This window comes from Pelobates fuscus, chromosome 11 (genome assembly GCF_036172605.1).
Source record: "Pelobates fuscus isolate aPelFus1 chromosome 11, aPelFus1.pri, whole genome shotgun sequence".
NCBI lineage: Eukaryota > Metazoa > Chordata > Amphibia > Anura > Pelobatidae > Pelobates > Pelobates fuscus.
In genome coordinates, this window is record NC_086327.1 from 83,316,677 (window position 1) to 83,344,249 (window position 27,573).

Sequence of the window (27,573 nt, forward strand, 5' to 3'; positions counted from 1 at the left end):
AAAACACCAATTCCTTTATATGCCTGAATGTCCAGTCCAATTGCTGGGACGTGATATGCTATCCAAATTACAAGCGCAGATTACGTTCCTACCAGATGGAACAACATCTTTAAAGTTTAATGGACCTTCAGGTATTATGACTTTATCCGTACCAAAGGAAGAAGAGTGGCGACTTTATACAGTGTTGACTAGCCAAAACCCTAGGAGTGATGAGACATTGTTTAACATACCAGGAGTTTGGGCAGAGAACAACCCACCAGGACTGGCCCGCAATATTCCACCAATAAAAATTGAACTGAAACATGGGGTTTATCCAGTGAGCCTAAGACAATATCACATTCCGCAGAAGGCTAAGAAGAACATCCAATCCTATCTGGATAAGTTCATACGGTATGGTATCCTAAAATTCTGTACTTCCCCCTGGAACACCCCATTGCTGCCTGTTCAAAAGCCCGGCACAGATGAGTATCGACCTGTGCAGGACTTAAGAGCAGTCAATGATGCGGTTGTTAGTATACATCCAGTTGTACCCAATCCATATAACCTGCTTGCTTTAATTCCGGGCGGGGCTACTTACTTCACAGTCTTAGATCTCAAAGATGCCTTCTTTTGCCTCCGAATTGCCGCAGAAAGTCAATGTATTTTCGCTTTCCAGTGGGAGAACGCTGTAACGGGCTCAAAACGCCAAATGACTTGGACAAGACTGCCCCAAGGGTTTAAAAATTCACCTACCCTATTTGGTTCAGCCCTAAGTCAAGATCTATTGGATTTCGAGTCCATCCCAGGAGAGTGTGTATTGTTACAATATGTAGATGACTTGTTGATAGCAGCAGTTACAAAAGAAATCTGTCAGCAAGCAACGCACGATCTACTACACATTCTCTGGAAGGCAGGATACAAGGTGTCTAGAAAGAAGGCTCAGTTGTGTTTGCCAACTGTCAAGTATCTAGGATTCCATATCTCTGAAGGTCAAAGAATTATGGGGCCAGAGAGAAAAGAAGCTGTCTGCCAAATACCAATACCCAAGAATAGAAGACAAGTGCGAGAATTCTTGGGGGCAGCAGGCTTCTGTAGGATATGGATTCCCAGCTATGCGATACTAGCAAAACCTCTGTACGCAGCTATCAAAGGTACAGAGCACGACCCCTTCTTATGGACCCAAGAACAGCAAACGGCATTTGAAGATGTGAAGAAGGCTTTGATGAGTGCCCCAGCATTAGGTCTACCTGATCACACACGACCATTCTACTTATATGTACACGAGCAAAGAAGAATGGCTGTGGGAGTATTGACACAGTACTTGGGATCATGGCAAAGACCTGTTGCCTACATGTCTAAGCAACTGGATGCAGTGGCCAGCGGACTTCCACCTTGTCTAAGAGCCGTAGCTGCAGCCGCCCTGCTAGTAGCTGAAGCCGATAAACTCACTCTGGGTCAAGAACTTTATGTACGAGTCCCACATGCAGTACAGACGTTGTTGGATTACAAAGGAAATCATTGGTTTAGTAACAGCCGTATGACCAAGTATCAAGCAATGTTGTGTGAAAACCCAAGAGTGCATTTAGAGACTGTAAACACCTTAAATCCAGCTACCCTTTTGCCACAACCTACTGAAAGTCAACATGATTGTTTGGAAGTAATGGATGAAGTATTCTCAAGTAGACCATATCTTCGTGATTTTCCCATCCAGAACCCCGATGTTCAATATTACACCGACGGCAGTAGTTATGTGAAAGAAGGGATCCGCTATGCAGGATATGCAGTGACAACAATAGACAAGGTGATAGAAGCTCGGCCACTGGCGAAAGGAACATCAGCACAAAAGGCAGAATTAATAGCACTAACACGAGCGTTACAATTGGCTGAAGGTTTAAGAGTAAATATCTATACGGACTCTAAGTATGCGTTTTTAACCACTCATGCCCACGGAGCTTTGTATAAAGAAAGAGGACTACTGAATTCAGAAGGCAAAGAAATCAAGTACGCAGCCGAAATCCTACAACTATTGGAAGCAGTGTGGGAGCCGAAAGAAGTCGGTATCATACATTGTCGAGCGCATCTGAGAGGAGATGGTGATGTAACCAAAGGAAATCGGATGGCAGATAGTGCAGCTAAGCGTGCTGCTGAATCAGGAAGACAGGAGTATGTAGGGCATATAGCTGCTCTTATACCAACTCCACTGTCCCAATGGACTCCAGTTTATACAGCTCAAGAAGAGGAGTGGTTAAAGACTGAACCGGGAAAGTATCTGGAGAACAAGTGGTATCAGCTAGAAGATGGAAGAATAGTTATACCAGCATCGCTAGCGGTAGAAATTGTCCAAAATTATCACAACGGGACACATTCTGGGAGAGACAGTACTGAAGAATCTCTTAGAAAACATTTCTACATACCAAGATTGTCCAACTTGACTCAGGCCATTGTACGCAGATGTGTAACGTGTGCTAAGAATAATGCAAGACAAGGACCAGTAAAGCCACCAGGAGTTCAGTTTATGGGGGGACTCCCCATGTCCGATCTACAAATAGACTTTACAGTGATGCCTAAGTCGGGTGGACATCGTTACCTGCTGGTAATTGTGTGCACCTATTCAGGCTGGGTAGAAGCATGTCCTACTCGTACAGAGAAAGCAGGAGAAGTTGTGAGATTCCTGCTACGAGAAATAATACCCCGATATGGACTACCCTGTTCTATAGGATCGGACAATGGTCCAGCTTTTGTTCATCAGTGCCTACAACAACTGACTCATATGCTTGGTATAAAGTGGAGGCTTCATACTGCATATAGACCCCAGAGTTCTGGTAAGGTAGAGAGAATGAATAGAACTATAAAGAACCAGTTGGCTAAAATGTGTCAGGAAACCCAACTTAAGTGGAACGTTCTCTTACCTATAGCCTTATTGCGAATCCGCAGTACCCCTACCAGAAGGATGGGCCTCTCTCCTTTTGAAATCATGTATGGGCGACCACCTCCCGTACTTGGTAACTTAAGGGGGGACTTGAGTCAGTTGGGAGAAGGAATTACTCGGCAGCAGGTTGTAGAGTTGGGTAAGACTATGGAGGAGGTACAGAAATGGGTACAAGATAGATTACCTGTGAATATTTATCCCCCTGTTCATAGTTATCATCCAGGAGATCAAGTGTGGATTAAAGAGTGGAATAATGTACCGTTAGGGCCCAAGTGGAGAGGTCCTTATGTTGTTCTTTTGTCTACCCCTACAGCGATAAAAGTAGCAGAAGTGACTCCGTGGATACATCACTCCAGGGTTAAACCAGCAGCAGTCGATTCTTGGCAAGTTACAGCAGATCCAGAGAATCCCTGCAAGATCCGGTTAAAACGCACTACTCAGTCGGAGTAACGAGGAATTATTGTGGATTACAAATTTTATTGTTACAGGTGTGAGTGAGAAGGCCATAATAAAGCCTGTCCGCTTACCATCACATAGTGTATAAGCCAGGAAAGTCTCGAAGGGACACCTGTGAAGATGAGCAGAACTCCATTCCCTGCAGCCCCTCACATCCTGGAAGCTGAGGCGCCATCGCACGGACGAAGACTGAGGATGACGGCGAAAGATGTGCTTTTGATAGTGTTTATTTATATGTGTTTTTATATTCAGGAAGGTAGAGGTACCGACACTCCTAGCTGTGAGGTATGCATTAAGACTACGAGAACAGGTAACCATATTTCCCAAACCCTAATTTGGCATTCACAATACGAATGTAAAGGAGATGTATCGAGATGTAGATACTTAAATATAGATTATAGTGTGTGCCATTTAAGAGTAGGAGAACCTAAGTGCTTCAGTCCGGAGTATCAGCCTCGTACAATCTGGTTGACTCTCAGGAATGGAGATCCTCAGGGGACCCTAATTAATAAAACGGTGTTAGAATCCGTACATTCTTCGGGTGTTCTGCTATTTGATGCGTGTAAAGCGATATCGAGTGGTAGAAAGCCGTGGAATGTATGTGGGGATCTTAGATGGGAGAGGACGTATGGGTCTAACGATAAATATATTTGTCCCAGTAGCAAAAATAAATATGTAAGTCCTAGATGCCCAAATAGAGATTATAACTTTTGCCCATATTGGTCTTGTGTGGGGTGGGCAACTTGGGGACAGACAGTAGACAAAGACATGATAGTGACTAAGTTGCCGACTAGCCCTTATTGTAAGTCTATGGAATGCAACCCAGTCCATATACTCATTAATAACCCCGACAAGTTCTTAGATAAGTATGGAAATTTATTTGGGTTTCAAATATACGGGACGGGTTTAGATCCTGGGACATTATTGTTTATAGGAATAGAGACTGATACGGTATCCTCCCAGACTCATCAAGTATACCATTCCTTTTACGAAGAGATGAGTATAGATAATAAGATCCCCCATAATGCTAAAAACCTGTTCATCGATTTAGCTGAAAGTATTGCCGGTAGTCTTAATGTTACCAACTGCTATGTGTGTGGAGGTACTAACATGGGAGACCAATGGCCTTGGGAAGCAAAGGAGGTAATGTCCGGTTCTGAGGCAGTTGACCAATTAATATCTACACAAGCCGATTATCATATGAGTGTTAGAGGTAAATCTGAGTGGAGATTAAAGACCTCCATCATAGGTTATGTTTGCATAGCAAGGAAAGGAATAATGTATAATACTTCTGTAGGAGAATTAACTTGTCTAGGGCAAAAAGCTTATGATGATGATACAAAGAATACAACTTGGTGGTCGGCTTCAAATGTCTCAGAACCATCTAACCCGTTTGCTAGATATGCCAATTTAAAGGATGTGTGGTTTGATCTATCCATCACATCTACTTGGAGAGCCCCAGCAAATTTGTACTGGATCTGTGGTAAGAAAGCCTATTCGGAGCTGCCACAGGACTGGGAAGGGGCATGTGTGTTGGGTATGCTCAAACCATCCTTCTTCTTGTTACCGATTGAAACAGGTGAGACTTTAGGTGTTAAAGTGTATGATGTGAATCATAGGAAGAAAAGGGGACCCATAGAGATAGGCGCCTGGGAAGATGATGAATGGCCTCCCCAGCGTATTATAGATTACTATGGGCCAGCCACGTGGGCTGAGGATGGTACCTTTGGTTATAGAACCCCTATTTATATGCTCAACCGTATTATAAGATTACAGGCGGTGGTTGAGATTATCACAAATGAGACATCACAAGCGCTCAATCTTCTAGCGAAGCATAACACCAGGATGAGGACAGCAGTCTACCAAAATAGATTAGCCTTGGATTACCTTTTGGCAGTAGAGGGAGGTGTATGTGGGAAGTTTAACCTAAGTAATTGCTGTCTTCAAATAGATGACGAAGGGCAAGCAATAGCTGAGCTTACTAGCCATATGGTTAAACTAGCGCATGTGCCTACTCAGGTATGGAAAGGGTACAATCCAAGTAGTTGCTTTGGTAGCTGGTATGAGTGGTTTGGAGGGCTTAAGGCAGTGGTAGGTGGAGTCCTACTGATTTTACTGTTGTGTCTACTCCTACCGTGTCTTATACCCTTAGTAGTTAGGTCTGTGCAAAGCCTGATAGGAAGTATAGCAGAGAGGAAGGCTGCTGCACAGATAATGGCGATATATAAGTATAAGGCTCTAGATCAGGGAGAACCAATGCAAGAAGATGAATGTTGAAGATTCACATCATAAGATAAGTCTGGTCTGGTTCATGGTAACCTGAGGTATATGCAAACCAAGGTTAAGTGATGCCTCAAGTAATTGTGAAATATCAGAGGCATCAAAGGGGGGAATGTGATGTAATTCCAGTAAAATACAAGTTTAGCAGGCTAAGATTGCCACAAGGCATATGTATGTATATGTGTTTGTAGTATCAGTTAGTTAATAACACGTAGCTAAGATACTGTCATCACTGTACTGACCAGGTGCAGGAATGTAAGAACTGGAATTACGCGTCCCTCTCCTTTGTATCAGATGAGCCACGTGGTTAGACCGGATGGATGAGTTTAGACTCTATTCATTAAATAGGTTAAGGGTATGTGTGGGTGTAGTTAATTGTGGGAGGAGCTACAGTGCTATATAAGGAATGTACTCTATGTATTCAGTACTCAGACTTTGCTGTATTTTGGTGACGCTAGTCCCTCTGAGTCCCGATCGGTGATCCAATAAAGAATCTCTTCCTTCCTGAAGAAACCTGTGTCCATCTCTCTGTGCTTGGCTTCCGTCAGTTTCTCCGGTATCAGTGCAAGGGTTACGCTCGCTTCACAGTGACAGACCAAACTCCCCGTTTAACGCACCGCAAACAACCGCAAACAGTCCATTTGCACAACCGCAAACTCCCCATTTGCTCAAGGTTGGATACCAAGCTAGCCATGTCCCGTTCCTTGTCCTCACTGATGCCATTGAAGGTCTCTTCCTCCACCCAGCCACGTACAACACCAAGGGTCCCCGAAAGGTGACAACAAGCCCCCTGTATTTTTTTTTTTTTAAATGTACACTACTGTTACACCAGATATGAGTTGCACTGGTGTGACACTGTGCCCTGGCAGGCCCTGAAAAGCACACGTGTGAAGGAAACTGATTGCTATTATTTCACAGTCAAATTTCTAGTTTTTTTTAATGTACACTACTGTTACACCAGTGATTGGCCCACGTCATGCCTACGCCCCCAAAACGTTCGTGTGTGGGGGTGCTTGAATGCCGTGGGCCAATGGGAGTCTGAATCAACTTTTGGCTCCCACTGCCCCTTTAAGAGCGAGCTTGTGACTCGAGCCGTGCTCCTAGTGCCAGGCGGGCCACGTGACCAATCACTGCGGTCAGTGCACGCGGCTAAGTCAGAAGAGGAGATCAAGCCGCATGCGGCTCGTGTGGAGACAGGAGTGATCCAGCCACGCGCGGCTCAAGCTTAGGAGCCAGGTCGGTCCCAGGATAAGGTAAATACAGCCACAACCACTTATCCCAATCACACACCTTTCCTAACGTCCTATCCCATTAAAAGCATATTACTGCGTATTTAATAAAACAGATAGACCCCCTGCTTCATCCAGGTTACCGATCGATGGTTCGATATTCCCACAAATTTTATTTTTATTTCTTTACATTTTTTATTTTTGCAGTGCATTTCAAGATAACATACAGGCATGCGGTGCCCCAAAGGCAATCCACTTGCATGGTTCAAAACGTAGGTAACAATGGGGTATATAGGAACAGTGCACAATTTTATATTTTTAAAGTACAAGAGGGTAAGTCACGAGTTTGTATAGAGTGAACATGCTAGTCAAACTAAGAACAGTTGATTATGCTATAATATGAAACAGTGGGGAGGCAGCGTGAAATGTAAAATAGTTTGCTTATCTGCTTGAAGCTTCAGCGTATGTGAGGTGTACTACAGGTATACATGCTAAAGTAAGGTTATGCTGAGCTGCAGCTTACGAATGTTAGTCCCTGTAGCAGTTCATCCAATGCCCGACCTCTCGAGGTCATGGGAGCTTGCATGCGGTGCATAGAGGGTCGCTGCTGTTGGCGGAATCTTGCTGGAGCTGGGTCCGATGATGCACGGAGGGAAGAGCGTGAGTGTCTCTAGTCGGTGGGGTGCAGCCCTTCTGGTGGAGGGCCTGTTGGTCTGCAGTCTCTTGGGCCGCTTATGCCTCCGTGTGTGCGGGCCCGTCGTCCCCAAGGGCCAGTGGTGTGTGGGAGAGTGCAGGCTTGAGTCTGCCGCGCTGTAGTAGGCTGAGGGGCGCCTGGCGTGTGTATGGGCTTGCTGCTTTAAGCAATTGTCCCGAGAGTCTCTCATTGCCAAGTCCAAGTTTCTCGTTTGGAACCTCGGTATGGAGGTGTGCTTACTTATTGGTGGCTTGGTCTTCCGTGGTTGTAGTTGCTCGGGGTGGTATGCTTGTCTTGGGAGTCGCTGTCGGCGACGCCATCTTCTCGGTCGCTTCTCCCCACGAGGTGCATCTCGCGGTCGGGAGCGTGCCCTCGGTAGGTGCTGGCTCAGAGCGTGTGCTCCCGCTTGCCGTTCCGCTAGCTCCCTCCAGAACGCTTTGAATATGGCATCCAGCCTTATGAGGACATCGAGTCCCTGTGCTGCGTCTCGTGGCGTTGTGCCTTCGGCCGCCATCTTGGGTATGATGGGTCTCGGTCGGTGCTGGTGCCCCCGGGCCTCTAGGGGTCCGGTTGGGACCGGGATAACCCCCGCCGGTCCAAAGGGGGGGGAACGTGGGCCCTTTCGCCAGTCGTTTTCGCCTGGGTGCAGCCGGGGAGCGGCCGTCTCCCCTGTGCCGTCCAGGTTTGTAGGCCGCAGTCGCTTTGCCGGTAATTTTTGCAGGGGTGGTCGCTTGTTTGGTTTCATTATGTTCCCTGTGGGTTCACCTCACAGTAGGTGACCCTTTTGGATCGGTTGAGCGCTGTTTGCAGCTGATTCATGCGTTTATTGCCCGGTGGAGCAGGAGCTATGCTTTTCTGCGTCCTCCAGGCTCAGCGGTCAGGCCCCGCCCCCATTCCCACAAATTTTATATAGCATTTTATGTTTGTTTGAGACCACCTTAAAAATATTGGATATCGCTAAAAATCATGATCACTATATAAAAAAATAATGCAGCTTCCGAATTAATCTAAATTGTATGCTGTCTAGGAGGTGGGAGGGTCTGGGAGGGAGGGTCTGCTGCTGATTGGCTGGAATGTGTCTGCTGACTGTGAGGCACAGGGTCAAAGTTTACTCAATGATGACGAATAGGGGGCAGACCGAACATCGCATATGTTCGCCATCCGTGGCGAACGCGAGCAAGCTATGTTCGCCAGGAACTATTCGCCAGCGAACCGTTCGGGACATCACTATCCAGCTCGTATTGTTGCAAATATACGATACAGAATTTGTTGGCGCTTTATAAATAATATTAATAATTTGGCATAGTATGATAGATTCTCTGCTATTTCTAACTGGATGGCTGCCCACTTCCTTAAACTAAACTTGACCAAAACTGAAATTCTGGTCTTTCCTCTCTCAAGTGTTTTTACTCCTGTGTCTGTCTCCTTCCAAGTCAACGGTGCTACCATCAGCTCCACCACGCAGGCTTGCTGCCTAGGTGTTCTCTTAGACTCCGACCTCTCCTTCAAGCCTCATGTTCAATCTATCGCCAAATCCTGTCATTTCCATCTCAAAAACATTGCGCGCATCCGCCCCTACTTAACGCCAGATGCGACTAAGGTGTTTGTCCATTCCACTGTACTTTCTCGCCTTGACTACTGTAATCCGCTTCTCAGTGGTCTTACGTGCTCCCAACTTGCGCTGTTAAAGTCCATAATGAATGCGGCAGCGAGGTTCATCTTCCTGTCCGCCCGCACCTCCCATGCCTCACCCTTCTGTCAGTCCCTACATTGGCTTCCTATAAAATATAGAGCTCAATTTAAAATTCTTGTTCTTGCTTTCAAATCGCTATATAATGCTGCTCCCACCTATCTATCCTCCCTTATACACAAGTATGTCCCGTCTAGGCCCTTACGATCTGCTGAAGACTTACGTCTATGTTCTGTCCATACTCCCACCTCTGATGCTCACCTTCAAGTTCCTGTGGAACTCGCTTCCCTCCTCCGTTAGATGCTCACCCAGTCTCCACTCCTTCAAAAAATCGTTAAAAACCCACTTCTTCATAAAAGCGTATCAAACAGTTAATAGCTCCTGAGTGATTCTTCTTCTGCAACTGTCACTATCTAATACTATCCTCATCTTTTTGTGTCATTTTACCCCACTCCCTCTAGCATGTAAGCTCATTAAGCAGGGCCCTCAGCCCCTCTGTTCCAACTTGTCTGGTTACAACTACAGGTCTGTTCGTCCACCCATTGTAAAGCGCTGCGGAATTTGATGGCGCTATATAAATATCATCATAATAATAATAATAATAATAATAATCTATCTGCACACTAGTCAAGCCATAAGACTCTTATGGCTTGACTGGTGTGCAGATTTTTGTTTAAAGGAACACTATAGTCACCTAAATTACTTTAGCTAAATAAAGCAGTTTTAGTGTATAGATCATTCCCCTGCAATTTCACTGCTCAATTCACTGTCATTTAGGAGTTAAATCACTTTGTTTCTGTTTATGCAGCCCTAGCCACACCTCCCCTGGCTATGATTGACAGAGCCTGCATGAAAAAAAAACTGGTTTCACTTTCAAACAGATGTAATTTACCTTAAATAATTGTATCGCAATCTCTAAATTGAACTTTAATCACATACAGGAGGCTCTTGCAGGGTCTAGCAAGCTATTAACATAGCAGGGGATAAGAAAATCTTAATTAAACAGAACTTGCAATAAAGAAAGCCTAAATAGGGCTCTCTTTACAGGAAGTGTTTATGGAAGGCTGTGCAAGTCACATGCAGGGAGGTGTGACTTGGGTTCATAAACAAAGGGATTTAGCTCCTAAATGGCAGAGGATTGAGCAGTGAGGCGGCAGGGGCATGATCTATACACCAAAACTGCTTCATTAAGCTAAAGTTGTTCAGGTGACTATAGTGTCCCTTTAACATTATAGTAATGTTATGTATTGAGGTTTATGCAGTCCACCTTCCAGTAGATGGCAGCATAGTGAAGTTATGCACTTGTTCTATTGTGTTTAGTCTCTTTGGTGTTATGTCATTATGTGTGTGTACTGAAGTAAAGAGAAGTTTATTTTACTACAATGTCTGAGAGCCATTTGTGAATATATAACATGCTAATACACTAAACTGGCGACGAGGATGGGATTCCAATAAATGGACACTGCAGAATATATATAAAGGAAATGAAATCAGCCTGAGTGAGGAAGTAAAACTTTTTTTGGAATTCTTTTATCTACAAATATTTCCAGCATGGCTTCTCTGGGACACATGGAGGAATTTGATCTGGCTAATCCAGCCTCATGGGACTCATATGCTGACAGGTTAGTGTTTTTCCTGGAAGCTAATAAGGTGGTGGATGCTATTCATAAGAGAGCTGTGTTACTGAGTGTTATTGGGTCCAAAACATTTGATACTGTCCGCTCACTGATATCTCCTGCTAAACCACAAGACTACTCATTTGAAGAAATACTGGCACTGTTAAAACATCATTTAGCACCCACCCCATCTGAAACAGTGAGGCGTTTCCATTTCAATAGAAGAAATCAGAAACCAGGTGAAAGCATTGCAGCATACATTGCAGAACTGCGCAGGCTGTCTGAAAATTGCAATTTTGGTACCAGCTTAGAATCCTTGTTAAGGGACAGGCTTGTGTGTGGGGTGCAAGATGAAGCACTGCAGAGGAGACTGCTTGCAAGACAGAATTTAACTTTTATTATTGCACAAGAGGAAGCGTTCGCAAATGAGGCTGCATATGTCCATTCAAAAGAGATACAATCCTCCAGCAAAGATAACTCACCTGAAGTAAATCTAGTGAAGAAGACTGATGTTAAATCAAAACACTGTTCACCACATACTGATGTCACAGCTCCATTTAAAGGAACTTGTTATAGTTGCGGTGGAAAACACAGGCGTAATACATGTCGTTTTCGAAATGCAGTTTGCCACACATGCTGATGGATTAAGCCGATTACCTTTGCCTTCTCCTGACTTCCTTGTTCCTCCTATGTCTGAGGTCCTCATGTTGGAATCCATTCCAAACCCTCCGTTACATGCAAGTGACATTGCTTGTATGTCTGCCAAGGATCCTTTGCTGTCCCGTGTGCTCAACTGGGTTTGGAGGGGGTGGCCAAAATCAAAAGTGGAAGACAAGTTCAAACCATTTGTAGTGCGCCAACATGAACTATCTGCCTATAAAGGGTGCCTATTATGGGGAAACAGAGTGGTAATTCCAAATGCAGGACAAGCTCGAGTATTGCATGCTCTTCATGAAGGACATCCTGGAATAGTTCGCATGAAAGCTTTAGCCAGAAGTTATGTTTGGTGGCCTAAAATGGATGAAGTTATTGAAAAGTGGGTGAAGAACTGTGTACCATGCCAATCTACTCGTCATGCTCCACCTAAAGCCTCAGTACATCCTTGGGAAGTGACTAGGTCACCTTGGTCCCGTTTACATATAGATTTTGCTGGCCCTTTTCACGGACAGATGTTTTTTTTAGTTGTTGACTCCTTTTCAAAATGGTTAGAAGTTGTTCCAGTTACATCTGCTACCTCAGTCACAGTCATAAAGATTCTAAGGAGGTTGTTTGCTACACATGGGTTGCCAGATACAATTGTGTCTGATAATGGAACACAATTTACCTCATCAGAATTCAAAATGTTCATGGCAAGTAATCTTATTCGACATGTTACTATTGCACCATTTCACCCATCATCAAATGGTCAAGCTGAGCGTATGGTTCAGACTACCAAAGACTCATTAAAGAGAATTATTGAAGGAGATTGGAATCGTAGACTTGCAAATTTCCTTCTGCAACAACATGTGACACCTTGCTCAAGCACCGGTAGTAGTCCAGCAGAGCTCCTTATGAACCGGCGTCTTAAAACTTGTTTGGATCGTTTACATCCTGATTTGACAACTGAGTTACAAGAGAAGCAAGAATTGCAATTCAATAAGAACTATAATGCTTCTACTGTCAGAGTATTTGCACCTGACAGTGATGTCTATGTCAGGAACTATGTTTCTGGGCCTAAATGGATACCTGCAAAAGTACTTATGGCCACAGGACCTTTGTCATACAAAGTACGAATTCCTGATGGTAGAATATTACGAAGGCATGTCGATCAGATTCGGGAACGGAGTGATGAGATTGTGCCTGCTGCCGGTCCCAGTCATACTGGGTTTTCTGTGATACCAAATGATGTGGAACCACTGGATGATACAGGTCTCAGTTCTCCAGGAGTTGTTATTGAAGAACCAGTTCTGTGCGGTCCATCTGACAGAGCACAGGAAGAAGGGATGGGCACAACTGAAGGTCCAGGTGAAGCAGTTCCAAACACGGTTTTGGGGCGCCCAAGACGAAATATTAAACCTCCCAGTTATCTCAAAGACTTTGAGGTCTAGGGGGGAGGAGTGTTATGTATTGAGGTTTATGCAGTCCACCTTCCAGTAGATGGCAGCATAGTGAAGTTATGCACTTGTTCTATTGTGTTTAGTCTCTTTGGTGTTATGTCATTATGTGTGTGTACTGAAGTAAAGAGAAGTTTATTTTACTACAATGTCTGAGAGCCATTTGTGAATATATAACATGCTAATACACTAAAATTAACTATCCACAGACTTCAGGTGGAAGGGGTTTTCAATCACAATTTTTCCCCACCATAACCTATTTGGATTTTACTTCCCAAGCACTACCAAGCCTCAATAAGCAAACCAGTAACCAACCTCATGCTGATGATTTGCATTAACAATGAAATAGCTGTCCATAAGCGGTTTACTGGCTTTGCATCTTTTCCTAAGTTGTGTTTCAAAGCTGCTCCATACAGCAAACACAGACTCAAAGGAATCCATGCCACATTCACCAAACTCACTCAGTGGTCTTCTGGCTTGTGGGCTCACTGGCATGTACAGCCATATTTGGTGGAGCTGTTGCAAAATATTACCTGTATGGAACACAGTTTTTAACTTTAATTTCTAAAGTTCTCTACTTTCATGTGCCCCGGGGACTGCCTTTTGCAAATATTTCCTGCTATTCCATTGCATCCTAGAAGACTTTTCTGTCACCATGTATTTCCTGTGACTAAACAAACTAACAAATTGAATGCGTGTTTTATGTATGACAGATCCATATTAAATGTAAAAAAGTTACTCAAATGAAGTACTTGTATCTAAAATTACACTTGAAGTGCAAATGTCAGTTTTTTTTTTAACATTGGCATGTCCCCACCAGTTACCCTGTTTTTTTTAATTTTTTTTAATTACTCTTTTTTTCAAAGTACGTCTCACTCTAAGGTAGGGACACATTTTCCTTATGTATAACCTGAAGGATGACAAAAGTTGACAAAGGTCGCAGCTTTAATTAAGCTCCACAGCCATTGTCATCTTTGTCATTGGCTATACTCACCTCCTTCAAACGTTGTCACTTTTGGGGCTGTTGTGTCACTGACACTCTGTGCTTACTCTCGCACACTTGAACTGCACTCCAAAGGAAAAACTGAATGTAGAATTCTCGCCACCGACATGTTAGGAACACAAAGATGGCTGCGCTGTGAGAGAACACAATATTGTAAAAGTAAAGGCGCACTGGTTCTAAGGTCAGAGATGGTTGTTGGGGGGCAGGGGTGAGCTATAGGGAAGCTGGAGGCCAGACACTGAAGAAAAGAGAGTCGCTTTAAGACTTTAATAGACATTTAACATTAAGTCACTAAGCAAAAATAATCCACAAAGATTAAGGTTTGCACTTTTTATTATATATAAAATTGCAATCTTGTTTATTATACGTAACATTACAATTTGTACTGTTAATCTCGTACACACATTCGATTATCACTCATCATAGTTCATTACCAATATGTGTATATTTATTTGACATAACAACACTGGCGTACTTTAATTGCAATCTATTGTATGTTTTTTGTTTGTTTTAGTGTAAATAGAGAATAGAAGGCTTAAACGATCTCACTTTAACTGTTCATAAAAAAAGTAATAAAAATCTGTCTATAGATATAATACAGAACGCAGGTAACTTTATCGTGAAATATTTTGAAGGAATTAAATTGTTACCCCACTGAACACTCCACACAGCTATTTTACACATAAATTATGAGATCAGGAAGGCGAGTAGGCTATCACATATTAAAACATGCTAATCAAAGGGCAAAAAAATAAACATATTTGCTCCACAAGATTTTATAGAAATAAGCAAGTAAAACAGAATTTAAAATATGGAGGTACAGCAACAAATATACAAAGTATGCGTTTCTCTTAAAAACAAATCGGTGTTTCATGAAGAGCCAAGGTTATTTTTATACTGCAGAAATTCCACACAAGGATAGGTTAAAATTATATGATAAAAAGCATTTTTGTTCCCAGCTAAAGTTTGCAAATATATGCACACAACATACTCAGTTGATGAGACACATGTTGCTTGAATTTCGCATGTTATATACTTAAAAGCTTTGCTCGATTGTGGTTATTCAGAAGACAATGTCATCACAAAGTTCATAAAACGTTGCACAGTTTTCACTGGGCAGCTGTATTGCTTTTTGTTTGAAATCAATCCTTAAATTTGAAATAGACGTAGAACAAAAATTAAGGGTGAAGCAATAAGTCTGTAGAATTGAGTGTGTTTGAAGACAAAGGTTTGAAAAAGAATGGTTATCATGCAAAGTGAATTCAAAGATAATTTCAAAATTTAGGACAAAGTAGCTGAACCCAAAGCATAGCTGATTTAGAGAATTTTATGATAGAATATGATAGAAACTTTGAAATACATAAAGGGAATCAACACAGTAAAGGAGCAGACTATATTTAAAAGAAGAAAAACTACCACAACAAGAGGACATAGTCTTAAATTAGAGGGGCAAAGGTTTAAAAATAATATCAGCAAGTATCTTTACTGAGAGGGTAGTGGATGCATAGAATAGCATTCCAGTTGAAGTGGTAGAGGTTAACACAGTAGAGGAGTTTAAGCATGCGTGGGGTAGGCAAAAGGCTATCCTAACTATAAGATAAGGCCAGGGACTAATGAAAGTATTTAGAAAACTGGGCAGACTAGTTGGCCGAATGGTTCTTATCTGCTGTCACATTCTATGTTTCTATTTGAGTGACTGAGATCAGAAATAGCTTAACGCAGGGGTGCCCAAAAGGTAGTTTCCCAGATTATGTAGCTACAACTCCCATAATGTTCTGCATGCATTTAGAATGCCTTCTATAAACACAAAAACATAATGGAAGCTGTAGTTTTAAAACATCTGGGGATCTATCTTTTGGGTACCGCTGGCTGAAAGGGACACTCTAAGCACCGGAACATTACAGTTTAATGCAGCAGTTCTGGTGCAAGGAGACTGTCCCTGCAGTTTAAACAATGCCTTCTGAGACAAAGCAGTGTTTACATTGCTGTTTCATTGCCGCCTCTAGTGGCTGTCACTTGACAGCCACTAGAGGGGTTTCCTGGTTACATTGGGGAGAAGAATGCTCCTCATAGAAATGCATTGAGTCAATGCATCTCTGTGAGGAGATACTGATTTAGGCAGAGTGGTGACAGCGGCACATGTGCACTAGCTCCCCCTCCCCTGCTGAGTGATTTCCTAAGAGAAAGCATTGGATTGAAAGTATTGAGGATCGCATGCTGCTGTGAGACCACACATAGCTCTAACATTAGGAATACATATTTGTTTCCTTTAATGTACATTTATGTCCACAGAGAAATGATGAAGGGCAGGGTAACGAGTACCCATGAAACTGTAGAGCAAAGGACAGAACTGGATGTCAGTTGGGCTCCATAGAGGTCCAGTAGCTGAAATACAACTCCATTACTCCAGCCGAAACCCAACTAAAAAAGAAACACACCATTAGGATAGAGAAGGTTGCCAGTTTAGGATTCGAAAGACAGCTATGTAAAATATTCCAGTAAGTTTTGGGGCATTATTCCAGTGACAAATATGTAACAGTTTAAAGGATGTTATTCATTTATACCAGTCTTGGGGACATATAATGTGAAGAAGGAGGATCTTCTCATTAACACAAATTGCCAATAAAACCATGTGATGTTCGAAAGCAAGGATAGTGAACTTGGAACTCTCTAGTGCTTGATGAACTTCATCCTTAATAATAATCCTACATCCCCAATAAGTGTTTCACTTGAAACAGATTGGATCAGCATAATGCACTTTGATAGATACCTGTGGATTATCCCTGGTATAGAGTCATAATCTACTCTTTTACCAAAAATAAAGATCAACCACTTGTGGTGTAAGGATCTTCTCCTAATTTCTGCTGGTGAGTATGTGTCCCAGTATCTAATAATTGACAGAGTTATTCACTAAAGTGAGAATTGCCAGGAATGTCAAGTGAGTGTCAAATTTAAGACCAAAATGGGAAAACATTTTAAGCCAGCTATGCTTTAATCTGGCTATTTAAAGCATTATAGCGGCTCTGTCAATGCACTAGGTCTTTGCAAAATTTGCAATGACCCCTGATGGTGACATCCCGGCTGGGGATCCGATGGCCATGTGGGGGCAGGGAAAGGTGAGATTTACTGACCTGAACCTGTCCTTCACGCGTGCTCTTCCTCCCAGTCCTCGGCAGCTCGTGCCGCTCCAACTGCCAGGAGCAGATGTCAGCGCTGTACTCTAATACATGCGCTAGAGTACAGCATTGAGGTCGATGGAGAAGACAGCGAGATACTACACAGAAAGAGCTTTTTTCCCTGCAGCTGTCCCTGGAGACGGCTGGAGAAAATGTCAAACTTGACTTAAGGTAGCTCCTCCTTTTTTGTTATGCATAAGAAATGTACTGAGACAAAGTAGTCCCTACGTTGTCTCTGTATATCTCTCGACTAGGTGAGAATTTAATTGAAATTCCAATACAGTCAATCTGAGTATTTCAGAAAGATTCGATCTTTAACTTTTGATATGGGAGTGACAGAGCCACTTTTAAATTCCTGATAATTCTTACTTTAATGAATAAAAATGATAAAATATCTTACTCTCTCCTTTCGTGGCAAGCTGCCTGCTCTGTTTTAGCAACTTACCTGCACTTCATATTCACCTCCACCGCCTGGTTCGCTGTCATTTTCAACATTATACTACGGAGTAAAAAAGAAGAAACATGCACTTAAATTGCAGGTTTTTGTTGCCTATCAGCAATGTTTACATTTCTATGTGCATACTGCTTAGATACTATATATCATCATATATAATATATATAAAACCAAACGTGATCTGTGCAAATAAGTCGCTTATAGTAGAGTAAATAAAATATATATTGAACACAGCTGCTCTCACACTGATGTGAGTCTCTCCCTGACTTCACATAAAACACCGCAATGCAATTTATCACTTTACATTGCATTATATATTTATAAAAAAATAAAATAAATCCTATCAATTTATTTATTTATTTTATATTTTTGCAGTGCATAAGTTTGGTACAAACAGGCTCGAGGTGCCTATTGCTATCAACTAAAATGCAGCCCCTATCTAGTCTGCAAGTGTGGCTCGTCGAGAGCCAGTCATGCTGGGAAGGGTTAATTGCTAGACATACTGGCTACACTAGTGACTGCAAGTCACTGCGGTCCGGAGCCTCGAGTAAGGCATTGCGTATATACTCTAGACCCTACATGTAATAAACCAGGGTAGACAATAATACACAAAATTAATCAAAAGGTAAACAAAAATATATGGAAGCAAATATATATATGCGAGGCATCACATCTGTGACATATGCACAAAGATCCGGTAGAGAGAGTATGCGGGTCATAGGAGAGTTCGTGGTTAGTCGCCTCTCTCATCCTATTCTTGCTGCTGGAAAGTAGCTGAGTTGCTTGGGCTGGTCGCGGGGAGGTGCTGCCACTCAGGTGTCCCTCCAGCCCCAGGCTGGGGTATAGGCCCGCATCTCCTGGCCCCTAACTCGTCGGTGTACAATGCCCGAGTGTCCCACTCTCGTGGGGGTGGCGGGAGGCCTGTAGGTAAACTGCCTCTTGCGTCGCTGAAGCAGCCGCCTGTGTGGCTGATGCTTTCGGGTCGGGACCCTCTTGGCCTTCAGCCCAGAAGGCTAGGGTGGGCGTTGATGATGGTCGGGAATAGTCCCCCTCTCTCCTGGCTGCCCGTGATCCTTCTCACCTGCTTTCACGGGGTCATGCCGCCTAATCTTGGCACACTGTGCGCGTTTCTGAAGCTTCTCCCAAAAACTGTTAAATAGATCGTCAAGACGCTGCAAGTGATCGGTGCGGTGGGCAGAACGCTGTATTGGAGTTGCAGGCTGCGTCTGCTTTAGCGGTGAGTACTCAGCCGCTATTTTACATGTGCCTCGTGTGTAACCGACCCTGGTGCCACCCCGCTGTGCAGGGGTCGGCACAGACATGTTGCTCCGGGCGCACAGCAAGGACTGGGATATCCCCCACTGGTCCTGGGGTGGGGAGAAGAGAGTTGAGGTCGAGGTAGTCCTGTGGCAGGTAGTAAGAGAGGAGAGCGGCTGTCTCTCCCCTGCAGGCCTCAGTTGCCGGAGTTTAGGATCTCGGGTGGTCAGAATAACGATTTGGGTATCCAAAGATGCACCCGGACCATTAGCATAGCTGCGACAGGGATGCAAGACTTGGTTTCTGTGTACAGTATCTTCAAGTTCTGCATGGCATTGTAACTGTAAATGTCATAATAAAACACAAGTCCCACGAGTAGAACGATGCCCCCCCATGTGCAGACTTCATGGTGTTTTGAAAAGTTACAGGGTCAAATATAGGGCTTGCTTATTTCAGCTTTATACATTGAAGTTTGCCAGATTGGTTTCCTGGGCCTATGTTGCCTTTGAGACCGCATGGCAGCCCAGGAATGAAAATGAAGTACCATTTGCAAAAGTAGACAAGCCGGGGTATTCAAAAAGGTGGAATGTCCAGTCTTTAGTATCCACTTAGTCACAAACCGTGGCCAAAGGAAGTGTTCATATTAGTTTCTTTTCATTTTTCACACAAAAATTGAATTTTCACTGACAATATTATTGTCATACGTTTTACTACTCTAAAACACTCATATTTGGATACTGTTCTAAAAAACACACTCATATTTACATTCAGTACAACATTACCCCATATGTCCAGTTTTTATGGGGTCTTGGAAAGTTACAGGGTCAAATATAGGGCTTGCAAATTAAATTCTCTGGTGTTTCTGTCTGGATTGTCAGGCATGTCTCCCAATTTATAATCAATACAATTCTATATAAATTACATATAAATAATATATAAATGCATGGAGAATGAAATTATATATATTTCATTCTAAGTGTATTTTGATATTTATATATATATATTATTAAAATTGATTATTTTTTTTCAGCCGTCTTGAGTGGTATATATTCCTCATTCTTGAGTCCTCTACCAGAGACCTGGAATTTTTAGTGTTCTGAGCAGTATCTTAGCTGTTTCTAGAGCTGCACTTTTTTGGACAGCGTTCTCAGATGTCCCACCTGGAATCTGTTGAAGTCACTTCCACAACTTTGGTGTCGCAGCCTTGAGTGCTCCTATCACAACTGGGACTACTAATCTTTGTGAAATTTGGACTGTGATTGCTTTAATAACTGTAATTTGATACTGGCTTAAAGTCAGAAATCATTATAGATTTAGTTACCAATGTAGGACAAAGTGGCTGCCAATTAGATAAATAAAGAAACAGACAGACAAACACATAGATAGACCCACAGACAGTGACAGATGGATGATAGATGTTAGACATGCATTTCCATAATATCTAAATTAGGATAATTAGGAAATCGATTTTTTTGTAACTGAAGTTAAAATGCGAATGTGCTTTTCATTCCAGGTACCTTTTCAAACATTGCATTATATTTCTGGTACACTTCATAGTTGGTTTGAATCCATTTCTGGGCCAAGGAAAAAGCAAGTTCTTTTGCCTTGTTTGAGCCAGTTTTTTCCAGACCTAAAAAAAAACCACCAGGAATTATTGGAGGTGAGAATAAAAAAAAATGGTTAGCTAAATGAATGTTTTTTTATGTGGCCAATGGATGTTATAAGAAGCTTTATATTATTTCATCATTATTTTATTAGGCTTAATTAATTAAGCATATCAATATTAAAGAAGCACTACAGACTGGAGGTGACCTATTTTTAATGCATTATTTAGAATAGGGCTTTAAAAAACAATTATCATAAAGTTTAAAAATAAAATTATTCTTTGAAAACATTCTAAAATAAAGTTTGAAAAGAATTTATAAGGGTACATTTTATCATTTGCTATTTTAAACCTCTCCACTCCACTACCTTTCATTTACCAATGATCTTGTGATGAGTAATCAGCATGAAAAATGCATGCAATTTAATAATATAATATAATTAGTATATAAAAGTTGCCTTTTGACTTCATCTCTTTTACCCAATCGGTGTCAGCCAACCATATCACTGACTGTCCTTACCTTCAATGACCATGTGCTGTAGTGGGGCCCATGCATTGGGAAAATCCCACTGTTGTCCGGTATTTTTCATAGTGGTAGGAAGTCCATTTTTGTATTTAAACGCTGGATTATTCTGTAGGAGAAATTAGAGGTGCAATATTACCTGTAAATCATTGTAAGGAAATAAGGCCAGTCAATACATATGTTTGGCCATTTTTTAATCTTAATAAAACAAAAAATACATTGTTGCTTTTACATAATAATATAATATATATATATATATATATATATATATATATATATATATATTCTAGAGTTTACTGATTATATATATATGTATAAGCTTACGAAAAAAAAAACGTTTAGACCCATTCGGTTTTTATCAAGATTGGATTTTGGGTCGAAATATTGATTATTTTGTAAACACAGTTGATTTTTTTGATGACCTAATACACCATTTGCACGATTTTTTGAGACCTGTGAGTGCTCCCTATATTTCATTTTTGTATATATATATTGTATATATTTATATCGGCAGACATATTGTGCTATGATAGAAATTAAAGTGTATATTGCCTAAATCATTCTGAACAGAGCAAACTCCATTTTGTTATCTTCAAGCTAACAAAAGACACAAGATTTCTATCCCTTCTGTAAAATTAACCACTTTGCCAGAAGCTAAAGGAATGCTTAGTATATACAAACCTGTTGATAAGAAATGAGAACGGGGGATGGACAGACTGTCTAAATGCTAATGGAATATAATTAATTCTAAAACCAGACATTTATGACAGAGAAGATTAAATAATTTAATTTTACTTTCGATATTGTATAAGATTCCCATTGTAAGAGAAAGGTGAAACTTAGTTTACAAACTGTCATATTAGAAATTACAGCAGGAATTGGAGAATCATAGTCTGAATAATTATAAAGTAATGAGACTCCTGATAAACAGGATCTATAGTGTGTCCACAGAATCTTAGATAGGGGATAACCCTTGATTACGAAATGAATGTAGGAACTGAGGGTGGACCCAAGCCCAAATGAGCTCAGGGGCACCAAGGAAGATTCTATGAGTTTACTCTTGTATGGACGAAATAAAAACACCTTTATTGTAGGGTATAAATTCCCCAAAAAAGTAAAGGAAACTTATAAATAATGCTAACACATCTAATAAATCGTATTGAGGGAGGTAGTGATATATACAGCTGAGAAAGGAGTGAGCAATTAAATCTTACACAGTATAATACTTAAGACCCTCTAAACAGGGGTTTCTTTAGGTATCTATGTAATCTGTGTAGACAATACTTGTTGAGGACTAAAAAACTCTTGAAAGAAATAAGGTAGTATCTTTTATAAGTAGAGCTATTAACTTAGTCAATAGTAGGATTGATACAGTTAGACATTAAAGCCTTAAACATAGTATCAATTGTATCCAGGACTAGCAAGTCTTATGTGATGTATTGCTATTGCTTCTAATTACTGGGCTTCACCAAAGGGCCTAAGATGAGCTGTCCATATAGGGGTTGGAAAGTTGCTAAACCTTCACCAGAATGCCTGCGATAAGTTGTCTACATAAGGGGTAACAGCGCGAATATCTGTTGCTTGGGCTATACTACAGAATCTCCTGTAGAGATTATAACCACTGCAGAAGCTTTCCATTTTTGTGCTAAGCAATATACTAAGCATTGGGGGCATTTAACCCCTTATATGGACAGCGTATCTCAGGGATTCTGGTGAAAGTTTAACAACTTTCCAACAGGAGCAACAGCGTGTATATCTGTTGCTTAGGCTAGGCTACAGAATCCCCTGTAGAGATTATAACCACTGAATGAGTTTTCCATCTGTGTGCAAAGTAATATACTAAGCGTTTGGGGTATTTTAACCCCTTATATGGACAGCTCATCTTAGGCCCTTTGGTGAAGCCCAGTAATTAGAAGCAATAGCAATACATCACATAAGACTTGCTAGTCCTGGATACAATTGATACTATGTTTAAGGCTTTAATGTCTAACTGTATCAATCCTACTATTGACTAAGTTAATAGCTCTACTTATAAAAGATACTACCTTATTTCTTTCAAGAGTTTTTTAGTCCTCAACAAGTATTGTCTATTTCATACACAGATTACATGGATACCTAAAGAAACCCCTGTTTAGAGGGTCTTAAGTATTATACTGTGTAAGATTTAATTGCTCACTCCTTTCTCAGCTGTATATATATCACTACCTCCCTCAATACGATTTATTAGATGTGTTAGCATTATTTATAAGTTTCCTTTACTTTTTTGGGGAATTTATACCCTACAATAAAGGTGTTTTTATTTCGTCCATACAAGAGTAGACTCATAGAATCTTCCTTGGTGCCCCTGAGCTCATTTGGGCTTGGGTCCACCCTCAGTTCCTACATTCATAGTCTGAAGAAAGCCTAAAAAAAACTCTTTGAACTGACAGAAAACATGAGTTGTAGACAACTATAAAGATAAGGTAAATGACGTCAAAATAGCCACCAGGAAAAGTAAACTCTTTCCTGGATAGGAATGTTTAGTGGGATGACACTGCCCTCTATAGACCAAATACTTAAATTGCTATCTGGAAGGTAACCACACCTCCAGTTTTCTATTGGTCTATCACCTAGTGAATTTTTCCCTTTAAAAGTTAAGACAAAGGGAAGAGAGAGGTATGCAAGAGGAATGCAAAGGAAGCAAAGAAGCAAGAGGTGAGCAGTCGGGGGCAATGCAGACAGGGCCGGCGCTACCATAAGGCGACCCAGGCAGCCGCCTTAGGGCGCACCGGCCCTGGGGGCGCAAAATCAGGCTGACCGGAAGGAGGGAAGCGCACTCCGCTCCCCTCCAACCGACGACCTGTTGTAGCGTGGCCGAGCGCCCGGTTCTGCGGGCGCGCGAGGGAGCACTCTCCCATGTGTGCTTCCTCTTCAGCTCCTTTGCGCGCTGCATACTGATACCGGAGCCAGAAGATGACGTCATCTTCCGGCGCCGGCATCCCTACGCGGTGCGCGAGGGAGCTGAAGAGGAAGCACACATGGGAGAGTGCTCCCTCGCGCCCGCCCGGGAGCCAGTCAGCAAGTCAGCCAGCCAGCTAGCTAGCCAGCCAGCCAGCTAACCAGCCAGGGAGGGAGCCAGCCAGCCCAGGAGCCCAGCAGCACCACTGGACCCCAGGGAATCCCTTCAGCACTCCAAAAAGGTAAAGAGGCTGAGGGATTAAATTAAAAAAAAAACATGTGTTAGTGTGAGTGTTAGTGTGTGTGTGTGTCTGCTAGTGAGTGTCAGTGTGTGTGTCTGCTAGTGAGTGTCAGTGTGTGTGTTTGCTAGTGAGTGTCAGTGTGTGTGTTTGCTAGTGAGTGTCAGTGAGTGTGTCTGCTAGTGTCAGTGAGTGTGTCTGCTAGTGTGTCAGTGAGTGTGTCTGCTAGTGAGTGTCTGCTAGTGAGTGTCAGTGTGTGTCTGCTAGTGTGTCAGTGAGTGTGTCTGCTAGTGTGTCAGTGAGTGTGTCTGCTAGTGAGTGTCAGTGTGTGTCTGCTAGTGAGTGTCAGTGTGTGTCTGCTAGTGAGTGTCAGTGAGTGTGTCTGCTAGTGAGTGTCAGTGAGTGTGTCTGCTAGTGAGTGTCAGTGAGTGTGTCTGCTAGTGAGTGTCAGTGAGTGTCAGTGAGTGTGTCTGCTAGTGAGTGTCAGTGAGTGTGTCTGCTAGTGAGTGTCAGTGACTGTGTCTGCTAGTGAGTGTCAGTGTGTGTCTGCTAGTGAGTGTCAGTGAGTGTGTCTGCTAGTGAGTGTCAGTAAGTGTGTTACTGTGTGTCTCTTACTGAGTGTGTTTGTGTGTGTATTAGTGAGTCTGTTTGATGTCTGTTAGTGAGTGTGTGTTTGTCAGTGAGAGTGTATGTTTTGTAAGTGAGTGTGTATGTATGTCTGTCGCTGAGTGTGTCTGTCAGTAAATGTGTGTGTCTGTTAGCTGGTGTGTATGCATCTGTTCGTGAGAGTGTGTGTGTGTCTTCAGCACTTACCTTTCTCTAGCGCCGGACTCCCTTGGCGCTGGGGATCCCTCCGCCTCTCAGCTCCGAATGCTCTTGCCGCGCACGCATTCAAACCGCCCATAGGAAAGCATTACTCAATGCTTTCCTATGGACGTTCAGTGTTTTAGAATAGCGGAAGCTCCTCTAGCGGCTGTCAGTGAGACATCCACTAGAGGCTGGATTAACCCTCGGTGAAACATAGCAGTTTCTCTGAAACTGCTATGTTTTCAGCTGCAGGGTTAAAACTAGAGGGACCTGACACACAGACCACTTCATGGAGCTGATGTGATCTGGGTGTCTGTAGTGGTCCTTTAATTGTGTGTGCATCTGCATGCACTGGCGTACATACCGCGGTCGCAGGGGTCACAGCCCTGCAACCCCTGCGACCAGGTGCCCGCCGCCATGTGTTGGAGGGGGCGAGGATATGAATGACATCATATCCCTGCTCCCTGTGTCGCACACAGCGCGGCTGGCGCCCTGTGATGGGGCTGGGCTGCAGGACAGGACTCCAAGGAGCCAGACAGCATGCATCCAGGGGACAAGATTGAACTGATGTAAGTATGTAATTGTGTATGTCTCTGTATGTATGAATGTATGTATGTATGTATGTCTCTGTATGCCTGTATGTCTTTGTATGTATGTTTCTGTATGCATGTATGTGTCTGTATGTTTCTGTATACCTGTATGTCTCTGTATGAACAAATGTATGTGTCCGTATGCCTGTATGTCTCTGTATGTACAAATGTATGTGTCTGTATGCCTGTATGTCTTTGTACGTATGTGTCTGTATGCCTGTATGTCTCTGTATACCTGTATATATGTATGTGTCTGTATGACGGTATGTCTCTGTATGCGTGTATGTGTCTGTATGCTTGGATGTCTCTGTATGTATGTTTCTGTATGTCTGTCTATGTATGTATGTGTCTGTATGACGGTATGCCTCTGTATGTATGTCTATATGCCTGCATGTATGTCTCTGTCTGTGTCTGTATGTCTCTGTATGATTATTTCTGTGTTTGTATGAACCTTATTTTAAACAAGGGTGGGGGGCACCAAAATGCATCTTCGCCTGTGTAACTAAAAATCCTAGCACCGGTCCTGAATGCAGAGAAATCCATGACAGATATCCACTCCAGGGCACTCAGAATTTCTTACACACCATCACACATCCATTCAGTTCCTGAGACTACCTACTCATATGATGAGAAAATCTACCTAACTGGTAATTATACTGGCTTCATTTAATTAATCTAAATTAATTAAAATTTTCTAAAAGCATGATATATGACTGGATAAATCACGATCAGATTTCGATATTTAGAAATCTTAGTTACTAAAGAGTATATAATTAAGCATTCTATTCTGCAGATGGAAAGTAATAATTATATATATTAATGTGACATATCACATGTTAGCATATCGTGATATTTATCCAGCTGTATTGATTTGCTCTAAAATATGATAAAATATCTTATCTTCTGCTTATAGAATTTGATAGATTTCTCTTATTTAATGGTTCCAGGAAATGACTAATGAGCTGGTTTAAATGTTATTTTATTTAAAATCACATGAGAATAGGTCTTAATTACCTAGGAGGTTTAACCAGCATTGAAAGGGTTATTCTAACTGTTAGCTAAAGTTTTTATGGCCTTAAGCTGCAAGCTCTGTGTCTGTGTGTAAGTTTTACTTTCGTTTCTCTGTGAAGTACTATCATAAATCATTGTTAATCATTGGAAGATGTTTTTACATTACCACATTGTATTGCATACCATGTTATACTAAATATTCATTGATTATTATCACGCATGTTACATATTATTATTATTTAATTTTTCACAATAAATTGTATGTATTTTTATAACAAATTGTGATTTTATTTATATGGAATACATTTCACTTACACGATAACGATCTTTGGGATCTGAGAATTGAAATAGTGGGCAATTCTCAACTGTTTACTATTATCCCATAAATATCCCCACAATATATATATATATATATATAATATATAATATATATGTAGATTATGTAAAACATACCACCCTCTCTACAGGGAGTGCAGAATTATTAGGCAAATTAGTATTTTGACCACATCATCCTCTTTATGCATGTTGTCTTACTCCAAGCTGTATAGGCTCGAAAGCCTACTACCAATTAAGCATATTAGGTGATGTGCATCTCTGTAATGAGAAGGGGTGTGGTCTAATTACATCAACACCCTATATCAGGTGTGCATAATTATTAGGCAACTTCCTTTCCTTTGGCAAAATGGGTCAAAAGAAGGACTTGACAGGCTCAGAAAAGTCAAAAATAGTGAGATATCTTGCAGAGGGATGCAGCACTCTTAAAATTGCAAAGCTTCTGAAGCATGATCATCGAACAATCAAGCGTTTCATTCAAAATAGTCAACAGGGTCGCAAGAAGCGTGTGGAAAAACCAAGGCGCAAAATAACTGCCCATGAACTGAGAAAAGTCAAGCGTGCAGCTGCCAAGATGCCACTTGCCACCAGTTTGGCCATATTTCAGAGCTGCAACATCACTGGAGTGCCCAAAAGCACAAGGTGTGCAATACTCAGAGACATGGCCAAGGTAA

At 41.9% G+C, this 27,573-nt stretch overlaps 1 protein-coding gene across 1 annotated transcript in view; it reads right to left on the reverse strand.

Moving 5' to 3' along the window:
* Positions 1-14,336: 14,336 nt before the first annotated feature.
* Positions 14,337-27,573, reverse strand: part of TREH (trehalase) — a 60,037-nt gene continuing 46,800 nt past the window's right edge. The window contains exons 12-15 of the mRNA XM_063436172.1: positions 20,980-21,091; positions 20,374-20,486; positions 17,591-17,644; positions 14,337-16,390 (exon numbers count right to left, since the gene is read on the reverse strand). Coding sequence (XP_063292242.1) covers positions 16,250-16,390; positions 17,591-17,644; positions 20,374-20,486; positions 20,980-21,091 — 420 coding nt within the window. The 3' untranslated portion in view covers positions 14,337-16,249. The remainder of the gene's footprint in view (positions 16,391-17,590; positions 17,645-20,373; positions 20,487-20,979; positions 21,092-27,573) is intronic.